The sequence below is a fragment of the Canis lupus genome, chromosome 17 (genome assembly GCF_048164855.1).
Source record: "Canis lupus baileyi chromosome 17, mCanLup2.hap1, whole genome shotgun sequence".
Lineage (NCBI taxonomy): Eukaryota > Metazoa > Chordata > Mammalia > Carnivora > Canidae > Canis > Canis lupus.
In genome coordinates, this window is record NC_132854.1 from 10,178,495 (window position 1) to 10,200,855 (window position 22,361).

A 22,361-nucleotide genomic window follows, 5' to 3' on the forward strand; every position below is an offset into this window, starting at 1 on the left:
TGAGTATGAATTTACCTTTTGGTGCACCAATCTCACATATAGTAATTTTTCCTGAAGATACACCTCCAAAAATATGAAAATACATATGCACCAGTTCACTTTCTGCATTAATATTTGTAATTTCAAAATATTAGAAAGTGCCTAAGTGCCCAATCATAGGAGACTGACTGAATAAATTATGTCACCTGTATAGAGCTGAGTCCTATGCATCTGAAAAAAGAATGAGCAATATTTCTATGTACTACTGATATGGAGTGAATTCCAAGGGATGCTAAGGTGGCGAAGGCAGAGTACAAAAGAGCATATACAGGACAGCCTGGGTGGCTCAGCGGTTTAGCACCGCCTTCAGCCCAGGGCCTGATCCTGAAGACCCGGGATGGGATGGAGTCCCATGTCAGGCTCCCTGCATGGAGCCTGCTTCTCCCTCTGCCTGTATCTCTGCCTCTCTCTGTGTGTCTCTCATAAATAAATAAAAATCTTTTAAAAAAAAAAGAGCATATATAGCATGTTACCTTTTGTGTAGGGAACAAATGAAAAAACAAAAACAAAAAAACAAAAAACACATACATCTATTTTTCTCTACAAAAAATTAACACACAGATAAAGCAGCCATGAAGTTGGTTACCCCTCAGGAGAGAAAATTTAGGAAGAGAATGATGATTCACTATGCTTTTTTATATAGTTTTGACTTTTGGTGGCATGTTCATGTTCTACATATTGCAAAGTAAAATAAAATCAATAAGGATGGAAAGGAAGGAAAAAATCCCTAAAACTGAAAACAACATGAAGTAAATAAGCTGAATTGTATTTCAAATGAGTACAATAACTGCACTAAAGGGAGACAAAAAGAAAGAAATCCAAAGAACTTACAAGCACAGCAATTAACTAAGTATCCCAATCTTGAGCATGGCTTGGGTGGGATGGAAGTAGGAGAGGGAGTCAATTGCAAACAAATCCCAACATGTTTTGATAGACTTGTATGCATGAAGCAATTCTAAAATCGATTTTAGATGTAGTATAGGATTGAGCAAATGAGTAAATACATCCATGACGTTGGGAGCCATATTTCTCACTGTGAAAAATAAGCAAATATGGAAGGGAAAAAGTAGGAGATAACCTTGTGGGGGTGGACTGGAGTTGGATGTACTGACATGAAATCCTGATTTCTAAAATATGTCTTTGTATCTATGTGCATGCACATGTATATATATGTTCATGCATGTTTACTAGCCTATTTATAGAAAGGGTCAAGAAACAAATTCATCCCAGTAGAAATAAACATCCCTAGTGCTCACTGTTGGGCCGGCGAGACTGGGAACCTCAAAGCGGCCCACCCCAGGCCAGCAACCTCCCAATAACGCTGCCTTGCCGCCCTACCCTAACTTAGCCTACAGTGACCTGTAACCCTTGCCCTAATGGAATGCCGCCCTGCCCCCATCTTCCCACCGAAAACTCTTTATAGACCCCCCTGCGGTTAGCCTGGGCGCGAACCTCCCCGCCCGCTACTTCCTCGCTCTCTCCCTCCCCTGCGGGCCCGGACCCCGCTGAGGGGCGCCTCATTAAAAGCCGGTTTCGTCCTCGGATTGACTCACTTCACTCAGCATAACACCCTCCAGTTCCGTCCACCTGGAAGCAAATGGGGGGTATTTGTCTCTTCTGATGGCTGAGTGATATTCCATTGTGTACAGAGACCACAGCTTTGGAGAAGGACACACATTATATGGTCTCATTCATTTGGGGAATATAAAAAATAGTGAAAGGGAATAGAGGGGAAAGGAGAAAAACTAAGTGGGAAATGTCAGAAAGGGAGACAGAACATGAAGACTCCTAACTCTGGGAAACAAACTAGGGGTGGTGGAAGGGGAGGTGGGCGGGGGGTGGGGGTGACTGGGTGATGGGCACTGAGGGGGCACTTGATGGGATGAGCACTGGGTGTTATTCTGTATGTTGGCAAATTGAACACCAATAAAAAATAAATTTAGTAAAAATAAAATAAACTAAAAAAATAAAAGCCGGTTTCGGGCAGCCTGGGTGGCTCAGCAGTTCAGCGCCGCCTTCAGCCCAGGGCCTGATCCTGGAGACCCAGGATCAAGTCCCATGTCCGGCTCCCTTCATGGAGCCTGCTTCTCCCTCTGCCTGTGTCTCTGCATCTCTCTCTCTCTGTGTGTGTCTCTAATAAATAAAATCTTAAAAAAAAAAAAAAGCTGTTTTCGACCAACTTTTGCCTGGCCTCTCTGTTCCACTTCACTACTGATGGGATCAAACCTGACACAATTTTTTTTCTAATACCATTCTTCACCTAAAGGAACCAAGGCTCTTTAGAGAAATAGTTGATTCCAAAGCTGTAGCAAATCAGGTACAACATGACCCTGGAATATTTTGTTATGCCAGAAAAGAAAGGATTGCTGAAATAAAACAAAACAAAACAATGGAGGCATGTCACAAGGACTGAAAAGCTAGCTTGAAGGGGCTCCAACAGCCTCATCTAGGACTATCTGAGCACCAGAATAAGTGTAGTAATGAATAATAATCCATTGAAATAATAGGAACTGTGATTCTGAATGGACAATAAATCACTAAGTAAATGAAATATCCAGTAATTGTTGTTGTAATAGAATGTTGAGTACCAACCAGTAAATATGGAGAGAATGTTGGAATTGAGAAATCATCATTTTTCCATCGCTAGTATAAATAATGGATCAGGTGTAAATCATCAATGGATGGTAAATCAGGGCTAATTTTTTTAAAGATTTTATTTATTTATTCATGAGAGACACAGAGAGAGAGAGAGAGAGAGAGGCAGAGACACAGGCAGGGGGAGAAGCAGGCTCCATGCAGGGAGTCCAATGTGGGACTCAATCCTGGGACTCCAGGATCGTACTCTGGGCTGAAGGCAGGCACTAAACCGCTGAGCCACTCAGGCATCCCTATCAGGAGTAATTCTGATGAGGATGTAATGTCTTATAATTTCTAAGAGTTTCCCAACAGACTGCTCATTTGTTACAAGGGCAAAATCAGTAATTACAGAGCTGAGCCAACAGACAACACCTTGACCATGTGATCAAAATTAACCTCACCAGTGAGAGCAGATGGATATCATGGACTTCCAGATGACACATCCTGAGTACACAAAATCATCTATTTGGCAATTCAACTAAGAATGTATGACATGAATCTAATCATGAGGACACATTGGACAAAGCCAAATGCGTAATATTCTATTAAAAAAAAAAAGAAAGGTTGGAGACAGTTTTCTTCAAAATTTGCTATGCTATAATACCATAGAGTGTGGAAATAGTCCAGATTAAAGGAGGTTAACCAGAGATAACAGCTAAATATAACTCTGCTCTAGACTGGATCCTACAGAGGTGGGGGAATGATGTAAAGGACATTGTTTGGTCAATAAATGAAACTGGAATATGGATGGTAGATTACATAAAAGTATTATACCAATCTTTAAAAGAAGGCAGAGGCTCAGATATCTTAAAATTGTGCTTTATTTTTATCAAATATGTTTCATCATCTCCTGAAATGATTCTGTAAATTTTTCCTTTAAGGTACATTACTACAGCAAATCCCATGTTCTTTTACTTAATGTTCAAACATTTGTGTTCCTAAATTAATCCTTATTGGTTATAATGTATTACTAAAAAGAAAAAAAAAACACCTCTGGATTTGATTTGAAAAATAAACAATAAATAAAGCCAAAAATAAAGAACAACAACAACAAAAAAACAGAATTCAAGCTTTATTACTTATAGAAATTTAGAAAACCTGACATTTTCAAAAGAATGAGGCTATATATGGTAAGCATGTGTGTGTGTGTGTGTGTGTGTGTGTATAAGTGTGCATGGAGAGGTGGGTGTTAAGAACCAAAGGCAGAAAAATCCTACAGACAGAAAAGACTAAGGTGCTGGAAAGAAGCAAGAAGAATATCAGTGAACACAGAAAGTAACCAACTATTAAGACCAATTTGTCATGCTTCCCAATCTATCCACTCATATCTTGCTTTGAGTATGACCTTGCTTCCCGCTAGCAAAACACTCTTACTACACTTAATCTTCACAGAGCAATTCACTGAGATCAAAGATTGTGGAAAGATCGTAGCTCTGAACAACAAAGGACTCTATCTACAATGGGAGCTCCCAGAGGAAAGATGCTCTTGTAGTCAAATACTTGCTTTTAGCATGCAAAACAATGGCTCCCACACAAGGCTCTCCAAAAGAATTTCTGGGAGAGCTTTAAAAACCCACTGCAGCCCAGACCACACTCACCTAAATAACTCCATCAGACCTTCTACCTTGGGACAGAGCATTCTTAAGTTCAACCAGCCTTAAGAAAAGTGGACTTTTGAGGCTCCATGTCCCCAAATATGAAAGGAGTATTTAAATATAGTAATGCCAACTAAGCATTATTGAAAACAAAGCCAGTTGCTTTGTTTTATATGGACTGGGTAGTTAATCTTAACAGTTTTACAATAAATTTCTAAAAAACACTTTTTAAAGGTATTTATTTATTCATGAGAGACACACACACACAGAGAGTCAGAGACACAGGCAGAGGGAGAAGCAGAGACCCCATGCAGGGAGCCTCACATGGGACTCGATCCCAGATCTCCAGGATCACGCCCCAGGCTGAAGGCAGCACTAAACTGCTGAGTCACCAGGGCTGCCCCCCAAAAAATATTTTTAAATAACTTCTATAAGATGTAAAAATATTTTGGCCAAACATAAAATCTTGATGTCACTATATTTTCCCATGAGTTTCATATCTAGTGCATCTAAAGCTTCTACCAAATTAAAAAGGTTTGGTTCTATTTGATGCTAAGGTATAAATTCCAAAGCACCCTTGATCTGTAATAGAAAATAATTAAGTCAGCTTATATAAATCCTGTTTAAAAGATTTAATCCAGCATTCAAAATCATGGCTCACAATTTACATAAAATGTTGTCGGGGTGTTGTTTCCCGTGAATATCCTGCTTGAAGAAGGCATTTGGAACAGCTGGAGAGCATCAAACTTGCCAGTCTCAGCAAGATGACATTTTCCCCTATTGATTTATCTGCATTTCATTTCAGAAAAATATACTCAAAAGCAGTCTCTCCCAGAGGTTCTGCATTTCTCAACGCCTACCTATTTCCATGAAAAACCAAAATGTGATTATTTAAGAATTTTCATAGAATAGAATCCTTACCTGCATTAGAGCAGATGACATCTTGAGAATTCTTGCACATCTGGTTACTCTTCTTCTTTGTCAGGTCACAGTGAATTGGGTACTGGCACGCATCCCCAAACCAACCTTCCTGACATTTGCACTTGCCACAGTCACACTTACCATGGCCTGAGGATTTAACAACATCCAGTTAGACTCGAATTATTTTCCAGAAAAATCCATTACTGTAACTGAAAGTCTTAAGAGTGACATTGGCTCAGGATTGAACTATAATAAATTCAAACACGGGGTTGAGGGTAATGCTACTGTAGACAGTATAATGAAGTATGTGGATTTTATTTTAATAATCAAAGTTGATAAATCATTCTAAACCCATTAATTAATTTATAGAGACACAAAAATAAATAATAAACCAGAAGTTTAATTGTACACTTGGTCAGATAATTTAGACTAAAAAAAAATCTATTAAGCATCTCTACATTTAAGATACAAAAGCCCAATAACAATTATTTCCACTTAACTATATTTTATTTTATTTTATTTTTTAAGATTTTATTTATTTATTCATAGAGACACAGCTAGAGAGAGAGAGGCAGAGACACAGGCAGAGGGAGAAGCAGGCACCATGCAGGGAGCCTGATGTGGGACTCGATCCCGAGTCTCCAGGATCACACCTCGGGCGGCAGGCGGCACCAAACCGCTGCGCCACCAGGGCTGCCCTAACTATATTTTATAACACATAAAACCATCAACTCCGAATAACAATTTTACATGAAACTCCACTAAACCAAACATTAGCTTAGATTTATTGGAATTTAGAATGTAGTAAAGTTTAATGGATATATGAAATATCATCTTGGAATATGAATGACACAAAAAATAAATACATATTTTCTTTCTTAATGAGAAAAGTTGGTTCAAGAATCAAAACAATAAGAGCCATAGGCATCTACATCCACAGAAGTTTCTCAATTTTTCATGTTCTCAAATCAACACTGTGCTATTTTTATTGTTGTGACAATTAACTTTATTAAGTTTTAGTTGATGAATCCTACTAATGTTCTTATTAACTACACACTAGTCCTAGCAAAGTGCAGTACATGTACAATACTTGACTGAAGTAACTTAAAAAGTTCAAAGTTGAGGTCAATATATAAACAAGATGGTGCTATCTTCAGCCAGAAATGTTTGTTATACCCTGTGTTGAGCAGTATGTCTCCTACAGAAATAAAAGGGGAGAGACCCTCTGAACTTCCTTAACCTTTAACTGCGCCTGGAAAGGTGAGCAGAGTTTGGGCTGCAAGGAGAGTATTCTTGTATTACTCAAAATAATAATGCTATGTCCCAATTCCTGAAGTTCACAGACCACAATGGAATGGAATCATTGATTTAGTGCCAATAGTCATTCAGTGTGGCAGCCAAAATCTACATGATGAGGTCCAGATGGTTGGTCAGAATGAATGGCTCAGAGGTGTCCCATTTGGGCATGTTCAGCAAAGCCTGACGCTATGATTGGTTGTGACTTTAAACTCCTCTGAATATTGCCCAGTCCATGAGAATATTTCTATTCCTGTTGCATTTTTCAAAGTAATTATTCTATTTTGCAAACAAAACCTTGCATGCACCCTAATTGTAATTCATTTTATCCAGTGCACATTACTGTCAAATCGATTGTATCATTTTGCATTCTCGTCTGGCCCTACCTGATACTGTCAATCTCGGCCAACTTGGTATCATTTACAAGCATAAGTGATCTCTCCTGCCAACCATCCAGTCTATTTATAAAAGTATTAAGCAAAAATTCTTGAAGTAGCTAAGTCTCTTTTTGTAAAGAAGTATCTTGGTAACTATAATTACACTTCAATAATATTAGTGTATTAGGTTGAACCACATGGATCACCACTGTTATTAGTTTAATATCAGCTATTTCTTATAGTCCATCCCAATAAAATGTGGCTTCATACCTATTGAAAAGAAAATAAAAGTAATTTAGAAGATAATGAAATGCAGTAGTAATTATTTGCTGAATCTAGAATAATAAAAGAATACTTGACACTTTTTTTATATTGGATGGGACATCTCAGACCCTGGCTGAAGGTATATATAACAGAAATAATGGGTAATGGTGGGTAGGCCAAAGGTTACATATTTTTTATGGGAGGGGGTAAATCTTAGAAATAAGGGGGAAATAAAGAAATGTACAGATGAAAGGAAGAGACTCCTCTATCTCAGACTGACCCAATGAAGCATTAGTAGAAGTAATATTCTAAGGTGCTCATAACCCAAAGTTAGCTCATGGAGGCCCAGGTTCAAAAACTCCTTCCATAAAAGGTTCTGAGGTAAAATAAACATGGGGAAGAGAACCACTATATTCTTCTTTTAATGGATCATAATATAAACTAGCACACTGAATTTTCTTCATATCCTGTTGTGAAAAAGCTATTTAAGTTTTACTCAGAATACACAGTATTTCTTACTGGGAAGCCTCTTTTTCTTATAACCTATATGGATTTCCTACACCACACTTAGACAAACACTGTATTAGACAATGTGCTTTTAGCTTTTCATTTAGCATCTGGTTAGAGGTGAAGATGACAGCTAGTGTAGGACAGAGTCATCTGCCTTTATATTGTTGCTAAACTTTATACCCAATAAAGGCCTCCTTGATTCACTTTTGCCCATTTAGGAAAATTAATAGAAATCAATTTTTTTACTGTCAAGAATTATCAAGTAATACCCTAACCAACCTAGTTTGGAGGTAAATATATAACTATTTTTAAGATAGAAAATTTTCAGACTATTTTTACTCTTTCTCTACAGTTAGTAATTTCTTGAGTAGAGCTCATTTGCTACGTTATTGTACTCGTATAGTTCATCTTCATGGTCACAAATATGGCTTCAAAAAACATTCCATTTGTCAAAATAATTTAGCTGTTGGGAATAGATGGCCCAAGAGAATGACAGCAAAACTCCCGAATCATGAGGCCCATAAGAGGCTCTGATTGCCCAAGGTCGAAGGATGGTCTTTGCTGCTACATGAAATCCTACCCAGCAAAGCATTTACCATTCCAAGCTGTCACCATTCAACTGTCCAGTTGTTTCTTCTCAAGATAACTCAATTTCCTCACTTACAAAATGTGGCCTTAAAATGAACAATCCAACATGCTGGCAATAAATCTATTGCCCTTCAAATAAGTTCCCAAGGAACCAGGAGAAAACACACACTTAAAACAAGTATGTCAAAGAAATGCCAAAACAATTCCTACCAAAGTAATAAGGAAAAAAAAGTAAATGGCTATTCTTGTTGCTTCCAGGATTGTCAGTGGTATAGCCAGTCACTAGAAAGGAAAGACGGGCTATAGAGGAAGGTAAAATCTAGTATTTAGTTGATCTCCAGTTCAGGGGAAGCATATGGATGCCTGGCGGCTTTCCACACTCCTTCCCAGAGGTGAGCAAAGCCTTGCCTTGATCTCCGCCAATAAAGGAGAGGTATCCCAGCAAAGACAGAACGAAACTGGGTTTTGTGATTTTTTAACCCCATCACCAGCTCCACCGTTACTTCCAGATCCCTTTTACCTTAGGAATGCAAGGAGGGCACTTGACGGGATGAGCACTGGGTGTTATTCTGTATGTTGGCAAATTGAACACCAATAAAAAATAAATTTATTATTAAAAAATAAAAAAAATAAAGCAACCAAAAGAAAAAAAAATGCAAAAGCTCTAACTTATCCACAGGCAGTGGTGATGAATTAACTAGTGCACGAAGGAGAAGTTGATGCTTTTATTTTTATTTTTTATTTTATTTATTTTTTAATTAAAACAAACTGTAGGGCAGCCAGGGTGGCTCAGCGGTTTAGCGCCGCCTTCAGCCCAGGGCGTGATCCTGGAGACCCAGGATCCAGTCCCACGTCGGGCTCCCTGCATGGAGCCTGCTTCTCCCTCTGCCTGTGTCTCTGCCTCTCTCTCTCTCTCTCTCTCTCTCTCTCTCTCTCTGTGTCTCATGAATGAATGAATGAATGAATAAATAAATCTGTAAACAAATGGAAATACTTGACCAATATTGAAGAACTTTTTAAAAAGTCAATTAACCATTTGTATATACTAATGAAAAATAATTGTACTTTTCTTTTCCAAATAAGAAAAATACTAATAAAAACAAAGTGGTCAGCACCAAACTCTCCTCCAAGTCTACAGATACTTTGGATACCTTGGATATCTTTGGATACTTTGGATAAAAACAAACTCCCAAAACGAATATGCCCATCAGATTAGCTATACATCTTTGGTTTCAAGTCTTAAAAGGTAAAAAATAGATAATAGATGTATAGGTAGGCAGGTAATAGGTATAAGATGAATGAATAAAGATGTGGTATATGTATTCAACGAAATGTTAGTCACCAGAAAGAAGGAAACCCTGCTGTTTGGGACAATAAGGATGGCTCTTGAGGGCATTATGCTAAAGCAGAAAGAGAAAGACAAAAACTGTATGATCTCACTTCTATGTAGGAATCTTAAAAAAAAAAAAAAGCCCAACTAAACAAACAAAAAAAACGCAAGCACACACAAAAAAAGAGATCTGGTTTGTGGTTTCCAGAGGCAGGGGCTCAGGGAGGGAGTCAGAGGAAGGTGACATCAATAGGTACAAAGTTCTAGTTAGAATAAGTACTTGGTGTATAACGTACAACACAAGGACTATAGTTGGCACTGCTGTATGGTATATGTGAAAATTGTTGAGAATGAATCCTAAGAGTTCTCATTACAAGAGGAAAAAAACCATTGTTTTTGTACCTATATAAGATGATGGATGGTCATCATTTCCCAATGGATGTAAGTCAAGACATCATGCACCAAACTTACACTGTACTGTGTGTCAATTATATCACAACAAAACAAAAAATCCTGATTATTAATTATTATTTCATGAATCTTATCATTTATTTGTAACATCTAGACGTTAAAAAATGATTCTTTCTGGGGGTCAAATAAGCTAGTGGCATTCTAGAGCCTCATGGTAACCTTGATAACCTTGAAACAGATATTTTAATTTGAGCACTCAATTGGCCCTATGAATCTATTTGCTTCGGTCAAATATGTAAATTCCCATAATTTGCATTGTGTCCTATTTTCCAGCGCAAATGAGCTCACTTAATAAGAGACATACTCAAGTTTTCTCCTATTCTTTCTGAGCCACTATAAATTCCATCACCTTCTCATGTATAAGAAACAAAATAACTAACTATGCCACATCTAGAATTCTAAGAAAAGAGTGTGAAAGGATCCTATATCTACTATTACAGTTATGTCACAATTTGCAATAGAAACTTGGCACTTTCAAGACAGGGCACCAGTCCCTGGCTTGATTCTCAGGCTAACAAAAAATGGCTTCTTGGATATTTCTCCTTCCCATTCCTGAGAGCATTATGATGTGAACAATGGAAGAATCCTGTGAAGAAGAAAGCTTTGCCCTAGAAAATATAAAGTCTAGCCACTAATAAGCCACGTGACCTTGATCAGGGAAATAGAAGAGAAGAAAGGAACACCAGTAATTATTGTCTTCCAGGTACCATGATGAGTACTTTATACAGGCTAGTCTGCTTTATTTCTAGAAGGAGCCAGTGAGATAGATTTTTGTTCCCCAGTTTTACAAATAAGAGGACTAAAGTATAATTAGCTTGCTCAAGGTCACATAGTTTATAAGCTGAAAAGCTGTGTTTTTTCCATTACAGCCAACATTGTCTGTGTAGTTGCGGTACAAAAGACTTGAAAGGACGTTTTCTGTTTTGGGAAAAGTTGTGTCAGTAAAAGCCTTGGATTGATGGCTTGACAGTACTGTTTTTTGTTTTTTTTGTTTTTGTTTTTGTTTTTGTTTATTTTGCTGTTTCCTTTTGGAATTCACATGCTCCAAATTGGATTATTGGTAACCCTTGGTGAAAGAACTCTACCAGTAAAATTATCAGATTTTACTACTTAAAATTACATAATGCTAAAGTTGGTAGAAAAAGAATTCAGGCATTCAGTCACCTAATTTCTCTAGACCTCCATTCTCAGCAGCAGAACTAAGAGATTGGACGACATAATCCTTACATTCCTTTCATCTGAAAAAAATCCACACTATAGCCTAAATTATTTTTTTTCTCATAATGAGGCAAAGTACCTTCTTCAAATGGAGCACTCAGCATATTAAAACAAATCTTGTTTGCTACTGAAAACAATTACGACACAGAATTCTATTTGTTATTCAGAGCATCCATTAAAATACTATGGATTATACTAATATGTGTATTTTTAAAGTGAATTTGGGTTACATATTGATATAATCAGGAGATTTAAAATGAGAATTCTGGTAACTTGAGACTGAGGGATGAAATATAAATTATAGCAAAGCAAGACACAGTATTTTGGTTGGATCTTACGTCGTCAATTTCATAAATTCAAAGAAATAGTTACATAAGTTATTTCAAATCACACACACACACACACACACACACACACACAATTTTGGGGATTCAGGAATCCTAGCTGTTAGTATAGATTCTGGCCTTATGACCTTCAGGAGACTAGTCTTTGAATTTTTCTGGCCTGGTTCTCTGTTTTTGGTTTGGTATGTTGAATGTACGTGAACCCAGTATTTCTCAAGGGACGCACGGTATGTCTCTTTAGGGAGCACTAGTGAAACTGTCTTCCCTCCCTGCTTCATCTACACTTCCCAGGAAGCTGGTGTTCTTCTCTACCTGTAACTCCGTGACAGTAAGAACTTGTGCTGTATTTCTCAGGTGTCTAGAGAGGGAAAGACAGAAGGAAAAGGCCTCTGGACAAGATGAGGGGAGTTTTCTCTTCTCTTTTCCTCCTTCCAGTTTCCACCCCTAACATGCTATTCATCAGAGATCTTTACAGAGATTTCTTCACTTTCTTCTGCAATTAAAAAAAAAAGGGAATAAATAAATAAATAAATAAATAAATAAATAAATAAAGCCTAACTTTCTTTAGTTTCAGCCTTGGCATTTTGCCCTATGTTGGGGTATTCTATTCAGAAGTGTCTCTTAGTATCAATTATACCAAAGGACAGAAGTCACTCAGGTCTTAGAAACTTAACATCCACCAATATCTCTTAGTCAGTTGGAATGAAATGAATCACCTCAAAATGTTGTAACCAGAACAGGAGACCTGAAACCAGTGAAGTCTCCTCAGTTTTACTCATGAAGAAATGAAGCTCCACACTCACCATTGTCCCTTTCCTATTACAAGTAAGTGTATGTTCCAAGGAATCTGGTTAGCAGAGATGTATGTACGTGTATGTAGATATCCGTGCTTATTAATACATACACATGTTCATATATGTATATAAGTGTATATATAGGACTTAGCAAGACTCTAAGTTTTGTCTTTTAATATGAAACACTGGATGATGAGATGGTATTTGGCATCCTTCACAATATTGAGATTTTTTTCCAAATGTGTTGTATGTGTATCTTCAATAAAAATTAATAACATTCTCCATCTGTTATTGTTAAGTTCCTTCATCTCAAGTTCTACTAATTGTCTATAGAGCAAACTCTACATATGCCATTATTCCCATAGCCATTAAGGAACTGTGCATCAACTTGGTGATGAACAAGGAACTCTGTCTCCCTGACAAGGTAGGGTAACACAGGGCCTCAGAGCACATGTATATGGGTAAATTCAACTTTTTGAGATATGTTCAAGAGTTTTGAAACAACTTATTTAAGCAATAGGCTTGTAAAAATATAAGAAAGATTTTATTTCTTAAGCTAGATCATGGAGGCATCATATCCATTTAATCTTTTACATTTTACATAATATTTTACTCGAAAATCTAAAAAGAAAAAACATATCTGTTAGAAGCAATACTCCTATAAGTGATAATGTTAGAGTATGGTTTGGGACTGTAGGGGCATTCAGGAGATGTGAGAATCCTTACTCATAGTCATTAGACACTGCACCAAGGAGACAGAGTACTATTCATCTTTCCAATGGGAAGGTCTATGAAGAGTTGGGTAGACTGTGCTTGGTTATCTGAATGGGAGGACACTATCATCAGAGGCTATATGCTGAGCTAGTGTGTCTGGTGCAGAGAAGAGCCACGAAAGGGTCTCCAGGAAGCTCTGTTTCCTGCCCCCTACCCGCTCCAGTGGGGGTGAAGTATGGGACAGAGGGAACCAGAGGAGAGATCCCACTGCACACCCCTGGAGAAGACTTGTACATTTTCTCTAGATCAGCTTAGAACAGCTTCAGTAGAACAGAAATGTCTGTAAAAGCTGCAAGTACCTGACACAGGCCACCAATCATCCTGCTAACCCGGGATGGTGCAGGAGGGCAATCACAATTTTTTGGAGAAGTAAGGTCAGTACCTAACAAGTGCTTGTAGTAAAAATGCGTTGATGGAATTTCAAAGACTGCCAACCAGAGATCAAATGAAAAGCACAGATGTAGTAAATGGCAGGCGGGATAGAAGCCAGCAACCACAGAACAAGACAGGAGCAGGGATAAGGAGCCAAAGGCAGTGCCCTGAGGGCCATGAGCAGTTGATCCCCGAAGACCCTCTACCTCCATTGACCTTGTCACTTTCACTCCAGGGAAAAAACCTCAAATGACTGAGTATACCCAGAATCATATTAAATAAAGTTTTTATCATTGGTAGCTTGGGAGCTGTTACAGGTTGAATTGTGTCTCCCCCACAAATCCACAGGTGGAAGTCCTAACCCTAGTATCACAGAATGTGTTCTTATTTGGGCAGATGTCATTAGTCATTGCAGATGTAATTAGTTAAGATGCTCTCACTGGAGTATGTGAGTCCTTAATTTAATATGATGAGTGTCCTTCTAGAAATGGGAAATCTGGATACAGAGAACATCATGTGAAGATGAAGACAGAGATTGAGACTGGAATGAGGCTTCTACAAGGCAAGGATCACCAAAGATGGCCAGAAAACCTCCAGAAGCCCAGGAGAGAGACATAAAACAGATTCCCCTTCATAACTGTGCTGATACCTTGATCTGAAACTTTTAGCCCCCAGAACTAGGAGACAAAAAAGATGCCTGTATTTTAAATTATCCAGTTTGTGGTACTTGGTTATGGCAGCCCTAACAAATTAATACAGGAGCTCAAGGTATTGTCTAGAAGAATTTTAGAAAAATAAAGGTTTATCATTTTACATGTCTGAATTTATGGTTTGAAAAAGTAATTGCCACCCACTGACCTATTCAGCACATTTTAATCAATATGCTTCAGAGATGACGCCCCAAATAATAGCTGAGGTTTACCTGAATGTTGTGCCTACCATACCCAGGACCATCCTAAAGGTTACAGAAGAAGTCAAAAATCTCTGAACAGAAGTATATATAGTTCTTTGCTAACTTGTGTCTAAAGTCATTAGGGAAAGAAAAGCTGTAGAAGTCTCCCATCTAATGAAACACCCTGCTTAGGCAATCACTGAGAAACAGGCCAAATGACTCTTCATGGCTTATCACTCTCATCATTCTACTTGAAATTCTTCCAGTCCCCAAACTCTGTTTTCTAGAAAATAACACCACTTCCTTAACCTGAAAAGAATACCACATGTCTCCTGTTAGCTCCTTTGCATTACTAAATTCTTGGGGGCTATGCAAATCCTCCCCTAAAGCTTTCAAACTATGCCCAAGAAGTAGACCTCATAAAAAGTCTGAACTTTTATAAAGAGTTTTTGTAAAGTCTACTTTTTATAAAATCTATTTTTTAATAAAGAACTCTTTTATTGCTCCATAAATAAGTCTGTGCAAGGGCTCAAACAAAGATTATCTATGATCACCTCATAATCTTCAAACGTTTTTATCAAGTAATTCTTTGGAATGTTATTTTCTCCTCATCCAACTAAAAAGCAGCAGATGGCAACAATTTATTTTTTTATTTCCTTCTCAGTTCAAAAATTAACAAACATTTATATATTCAGTTAACTTTACTATAAATCCACTAATTGCAATAATTTCCTTTTCTATTAACTCAGTAACTCCCTAGGGTACTTCTGCTCTAAGCTGTTACAAAGTAGGTAGTTAATAAAAGTCGTTGACAATTTGGTTGAGTTAACTGGAAAAAAATGAAATCATTCTCTTCCAAGCAGGTAAAAGGACATTAAATCATGCATTTTCTACAAAATAAAGATCAGTCACCAGGAAAATACATATCAGTAGTTGGCATGGAGACTAAATTGAACTCATTACTAATTATTTTTAAAATTCTTCAGTAACTCATGAAGTATTTTATACAATTTGAAAAGCAATTCATGGACAAGGTAAGAAATACTTTAACATGAGTTTAAAAAATGTTTAAAAAATGTTTAGATTTTAGATTTAGATTTCCTTAAAAAAATGTTTGAAAACCTAGATCAGTAGACAAAAAATTAAATTGGAAATAGAGTCATAGGGTAAGCAATTTTTTAAAGGATATAATACTTTGTTACTCTATTGGATTATCCCTACCTCGTTTGTTGAGGAGTAAAAACTGGACATGGCTCATTTGACAAGGTAGAGCTCTTCTAGAAATCTATGAATATTAGTGAAGAGGCAAACTGTACTGAGGTGTGCAAAAAGGAAAGGAAAGGTTGCTATAACAGCCAGTTCACTCAGTTGTTTTGAAACCATTTCAAGCTAAACCATCTGGAGAAAGAGAAAAGAGTGTGACAACAGTGGTGGCCGTTGTTCCAAAGAAAAGGAATATCTTCATGTAAAGATATGATTAAGTTCAAAGCTGACCCACCCCAGTCCAGAATGCCCTCCCTGTTCTTGACCATGAGCCATGTCATTCCCCATTCTGAAAGTCTGGCTATTTTAATTCATGATAGATAAGCTTCACTTATTAAATTTACAAAGTATCCCATTTTTAATCATTCTAGATGATGTATCTTGTCTTCCTTTTGGCATTGGCATACAGATATTTACTTTAGAAAATAGCTTTACCAAGGTATATTATAATGCATAATAACAAATATATATTAAACTCCTGAGTGACAAATCACTTTATTCATATTATCTTGATTATCAAAATGGCATGAAAAAATAGAAACCAAGTATTACCACCTTCAGTTATAGAAGGGGAAGTTCTTGGTTAACATCTTTAAATGATTCCTCCAAATGTTTAACAAGCTCTCAAGGTTCCCACTTAGTTTGGGTGCCCTCAAACTCAGGAGCGAGAGTGAAATGATTTCCCAGATTTCCTGTCCTCTTTATCCTACCTCACTCTCATCTACCTTGCCTTTCTCTCTTGGCCCTAGAGGCCACATCAAAGTCCATTCCTTTTCAGGGAGCCTTGATTTCTTTGCCTTCTGGTTCTTTGGACACCTATTTCCTTTCCCTACTTTATTTTAACTTCAACTTCATTAGTTAACACCTTCCCTTTATACTATAAAATTGGAAAAGTGTCTCCTTTACAAAATGTAATCAATACTGCCTCTATTAACCTCTATTTTAATTTTAATCTCTATTCCAGTCCATTCTCACTTTCTTATTCCAATCTCCAAAAAGATGTTTCTCTCCCAATCTCACTTTTTTGCACATTCAGATTTCAATCCCATTTATTGACATTTTTCCAACTGAGATGACTACTAAGCTTTCACTCCTTAATTCAATTGACATTTAAATCTTTATCTTGTCATTAAAATTTTAATAGATATATACATTTGTTTCCAAAACTCTATTAAATACATTCCCACTAACAATGTGTGAGGATACACCTGCCAACACATAACAAAGAATATTATCAAATAACCTGTATCAATCTGAGCATTAAAAATTATTATTTTTTTCTTTTTCTTTCTTTCTTTCTTTTTTCTTTTACTCCTGAGCTGGGGACCTTCCCTGACTACTCAGCCCAGAGCTAATGCTTGTCTCCACCCTCAACCCATCTCTAGCACCCGCTTCCTTCCTGAGCCTCTCTACCTCATCTCCACCTTACTCCTTGTTTCCAGGATCCAACCAAGATTTGAACTTTGCACTTAGTTGTTATTTCTTTTTAGTCTCAAGATTTAGAAAAGCCAAATTAATAACAATGACTCTTTTGGAGAGTCAGGACAGTTGTGTTGTGGAGGGTCTCTCTTTCTGGATTTGTTGTCTTGTCGTCTCTTCATGATCTGACACAGGTTAGGCATTTTGGGGGAGAACACAACATGGGTGGTTATTGCATCTCCTCCTGAGGTGGGCGCATTATGTTAGGTGGCCCCATTGTGGGGGCTATTGAACTTGATCATATGGTTGGAAGGTGGAGTGGATATTTTGTTGTCATCTGTCAACTGTGGATGAATTTAATACCTTTTCATTGGTTTATAAATCAATTTTTGTTTTATAAACAGAATCATTTTTTTTTTGGAGAAAGGAACTAATTACATTAAATATAAAGATTAATATAGGATAAATTCACAGATATACACAAATGTATAATATAAAATGGAATGTTGATTTGAACTAACTACTATATTTCTCATCAGAATAATTTTTCAGATGGTTATTTTGTCTTGTCTTGTTTTAAATATATAAGATCTGAATCAAATTAATGTTAGTAAAGTAAAAATAACTATTTTTTATGTTTAGTTATTTTTTTCATTTAGGCTTTAAAATTTATATGCACAAAGATTATTTTGTTTTACACTATCAAATTCTTTTCTATATATCTAAAGAAATATTAAAGGGAAAACTTAACTTTTTTAATATCTTTAACACTGAATGAACAAAAAAGAACAGAAACAAATTAAGCTTTTACTCTAAAAAAGAAGTCATAAAATAACAATTCTTAGGAAAGAATCAGGAAGGACCCATTAAAGATGAAAGTAGAAATTAATAAATTAGAAAAGTCATGCAAACAAGTGAGATAATTAATAATGAAAAGGCGAAGCCATTAGCTATCATGATAAGTACAAAAATATGGAAGACAGATGTTCACAGAATATAATAAGGAAAAAGGAAAAGTTAGTAACATTCTGAGAAAAGTAAATCACTGAATATGTACATAACATAAATAGATTATACATATGCAAAATACTGATACTGAGTATTTTGATTGTTATAGTCTTAGTAGTCTGAAGTTTTGGGTTATTTTCCTTTTCTTACAAAGTTTTCAAGTGAGAGATTTATTTTATTATTTATTTATAAAGATTTTACTTATTTATTCATCAGGGACACACACACAGAGAGAGAGAGAGAGAGGCAGAGACACAGGCAGAGGGAGAAGCAGGCTCCATGCAGGGATCCTGATGTGGGACTCTATCCAGGGTCTCCAGGATCAGGCCCTGGGCTGAAGGCGGTGCTAAACTGCTGAGCCACCCAGGGATCCCCTCAAGTGAGAGTTTTAAAATCTATAAACAACAATGTCTTGTTTTGTGTTTTATTTGATCTAGATTGAATTTTATTTTTAAAATTATAAAGAACTACTACTCTAATATTATTTCAGAATTAATTTTCTTTCAAATTTTTATACTTTTTTTTTCTTATGTCACTTGCTGGCACCTTCATTTAAATACTGAGTAGAACTATGTTGTGAACATCCTCATCTCATTCTTGATAGTGAACAATTTTCTATTTATTTTTTAATCAGACTGATAAACTATATATTTCTGGAAATTGATAGATTCAGCTATCTTGCTGGATAATCATTGTTCACTATATTTTTAAAACGATGCTAAATCTGCAGGTAATGTATGTATTTTCATTCATAACATGTTTTTATTTTTTTGTTTCTTTGGGTTTTTTTCATTTTTTTATTACTTTGCTTGTTTTTTTGTTTTCCTTCATTAAGCGTGCTTTAAGTATCTAGTTTCATAAACTTAATATTGGGCTTGCTGTGTGCTGTCTACTATTTTTATTTGTTTTCTATTTTATTCACTTTCTCTTTTGCTTTTTTGAGTTTATTATGTTATTCTTTTCCTTACTTTGGGGACTTAAAATTTTAGTTTGTTTCTGTTGTTTTATTTTTGCTATATGAACTGTTTGTTACACAATATCATAAATATAAAAGGGTATAAGAACTACATATGGTTTAACATCTGCCAATGAAATAAAAGCCGTTGTACTCACCACTCAGATAAGAAGAATAAGATCACAGTGAGTAATGAACTCCTTATAATACCCTACTACAACTGCACCAGCTTGAATTTTGTCTTTGATTTCTTTGCTTTTCTTTACAATTTTATTGCAGTTGTATACATGCATAAACAATGGTTTAACTTCAAGTATTTTCTAATTTTTATAAAAGGATCATACTGTATCGACTCTGTCACTCAATGTAAGAATTTTATAACATAACTTTTTACTCCGTATAATGTTTATAAGAGTCATCCATTTTGTCTCACATAGTTGTATTTAACTCAATTTCATTTAATATATCTCATTACATGATTATTTTTTTAAAATATGCTTTCATATGCTGTTGGATTTTGGGTTTGTTTCCAGTGGCTGTCAATACCAATAACATGACTGACTATAAGCAGATGAAATATTTGAGATTTTTAACAACTAGAAATAACCCATCGGGACACAGGCCAACCCAGAAGCTCCCTGCTAGCCTCTGGCTGCACTCTTCAGTTGTTGGATAACAGACAGATCCTAGATCTTAGAGAGATCCCAGGGGAAAGCCTGCAGTGGACAGAAAGACAGAGGATCTTAGGAAATCTTTTCACCAACTGCTAGAGAAGTATTTCAATATTAACTACGGTTATAATGTAATCAACACAGACCATCTGAATATTACTCAGACTGTAAACATTCTTGAACATACTGCAGAACTCCTCTGCTTTGATTCTTCTTCTCTATACCATCACAGAACTCAAGTGTTGGCTCAATGAGAATCAAGAAAGTTTTATCATGCTCATTACTGTATCTACAGTGTCTAGGAAAAGTACTTACTAAAAATTCTTACCTGTCCTTTTTTTTTTTTTTAAGATTTTGTTTATTTACTCATGAGAGACACAGAGAGAGAGGCAGAGACACAGGCAGAGGGAGAAGCAGGCTCCATGCAGGGAGCCCAACGTGGGACTCGATCCCAGGTCTCCAGGATCGCGCCGGGGCCTGAAGGTGGCACTAAACCGTTGAGCCACAAGGGCTGCCCTCTTACCTATCCTTGATAGAATTTCTTTCTCTGGTACTTTCTCCAAGAAATGCTGAGTATATATTCTCTTATTTTTGATGTTTGAAAATATCTGTCTTTTGTCATATACATATCTGAACTATATTTGCTATATAAATGTTCCTGAACAAGTCGGTGTGTTTGCTTATTTGTATTTGTATTTAGCCTAGTTCTCCCTTTAAATTCTTTATCTCTCAGCCCAATAACTTCACCACATTATATTTTATTGTGGGTTGATCCATAGTTTTTTTCTGGGACATGCTGTTCCCTTATTACAGATTAAAATGAAAACTCAAATAAAATAAAATAAAATGAAAACCCGTAGTTTCAACAAAGTACTCCTGAATTATATAATTGAAAAGCATCCTAGCCTATGTTTTTTGTCTTCTATAGGTACACTAAGTATGGTTATACTGGGTATCCTTTTACCCTCCTGCATATATGATTTTCTCTCTAATCATTGGTATAACACTTGGTTATTTTTTATTGTTTTTAAAATTTTCTTTATTCCTAATTAGCCTGAGAAGTGTCTGTCCTTTTTCCTCTATGTTCCTTCTTATGACTTTTTCTTCCTCCTATATCCCCCCCACATACCCACCACCATCAGTTCACTTTACTTTTTCAGAGGCAGCATGATGGAAATAGTCAAACTCTGTAATGGTACTGTAGGTGTACAAATTTCTACTCAATAATTATGGTGTGAACTTGAGCAAGTTATTTAATCTCTCTGTGTATCTCAGAATATTCAGCTGTAAAATGGGAAAAAATATTTGCATTTCAGGGCTTTTATATGGAATAATATGACAACTGTAAAGTGCTGAGGACAGTGCCTGTCACATAATAAAACACTGTGTAACCATTTGTTAAATCTTTAAAAAAAAAAAACTGTTTTATTGCAATTTTATCCTTGAGTACTTGCATCTCTCCTTTGAGCTCTTGTTGCCTAGAAGCAACCATTAGCTGCTTATAAAGAAGACTTTCTTTTTAATTTCATAACATGAAAAATTATTCATATTTTTTATCAATTCCATAGTACAATTATCTTTCAGGTATTGATTTATTACCTATTTTGGTTTGTTATGTTCACATTCTGTATTTATTTCTTGTATTTTTTTCACAGCCATATGCCAATTTCCTAATTATTATTCATCACTGAATGAGAGAGATTTTTCCTGGAATAAATTGTGAAAGGATAATGTGGAAAGGAACCAGATAAGTAAACTTTTCTATAAATATTGCTTGGCACATATGTGTAAATATTTTATTATTAGTTCTAAAGGTAAATTTGATGAACTAAATGTTACGTGAATATGTAAGTTGAATAGATATGGCTATATTATTTTCTACCAACTTTTGTTTCTGCCAATAATTGTAAGTCAGTGCTTCTTCTCGCCTTGCATTGTGTATGCTTTCCTTCTGCTTGAAAAGCTCCCTGACTCACAATTGGGACAGGAATGTTTTCCCGGCTCCCACTATACCACATATATATCTATTACTTCACAAACCCATAATTATTCCCTTACATGGCTCTCTCTCCACTAAGCTATTAACTTTTTTAGGATTAGTACTCTATCATATTAATTTTATATTCTTGCTTCCTATCCAAGTTTCTGGCATATAGTAATTGCCCCTACAAAATGCTTAATAAATGCACAAATGGTGAAGGCTGCATAAAATTACTGTCCAGGTTCACACCACTTGTAAATAGTAAAAGTAGAATATGAATCCAGTTTTTCCCCTCCGAGTCATAAAACTATAACTCTCCTTAGCTATATCAGTATAAATTAAAGGACTTAATTCTAGGTCGAAAACCTGTTTCACATACTTGAAAGCATAATTATTCTTCAAGTGACTCTTACAAATGATCCTTATTCATTCAAACACTGATAAAATAATGGTATATGGTTTGCATAGATATTAAAATACACTTTAATTCATATGAGATTTTAAAGCTTGGATCAAATATAGTTTCTATCTGTGTAGCCAAAGTTTGATTTGAAATTAATAAACTCTCATAAAAGTATTGCATAATAATTTTTAATTAAGCTGCAACTAACCAACTATAGATAATTATAGCTAAAACTCAAT

At 36.0% G+C, this 22,361-nt stretch overlaps 1 protein-coding gene and 1 long non-coding RNA gene across 2 annotated transcripts in view; one reads left to right on the forward strand and one right to left on the reverse strand.

Moving 5' to 3' along the window:
- Window positions 1-22,361, reverse strand: part of ITGBL1 (integrin subunit beta like 1) — a 212,207-nt gene that overhangs the window by 121,453 nt on the left and 68,393 nt on the right. The window contains exon 3 of the mRNA XM_072782451.1: window positions 5,193-5,339. Within this exon, the coding sequence (XP_072638552.1) occupies window positions 5,193-5,339 (147 nt within the window). The remainder of the gene's footprint in view (window positions 1-5,192; window positions 5,340-22,361) is intronic.
- The window catches only part of LOC140608298 (uncharacterized), a 28,215-nt gene continuing 16,477 nt past the window's right edge, over window positions 10,624-22,361 (forward strand). Inside the window, exons 1-2 of the long non-coding RNA XR_012010318.1 lie at window positions 10,624-10,731; window positions 12,284-12,415. This is a non-coding gene — a long non-coding RNA (uncharacterized lncRNA). The remainder of the gene's footprint in view (window positions 10,732-12,283; window positions 12,416-22,361) is intronic.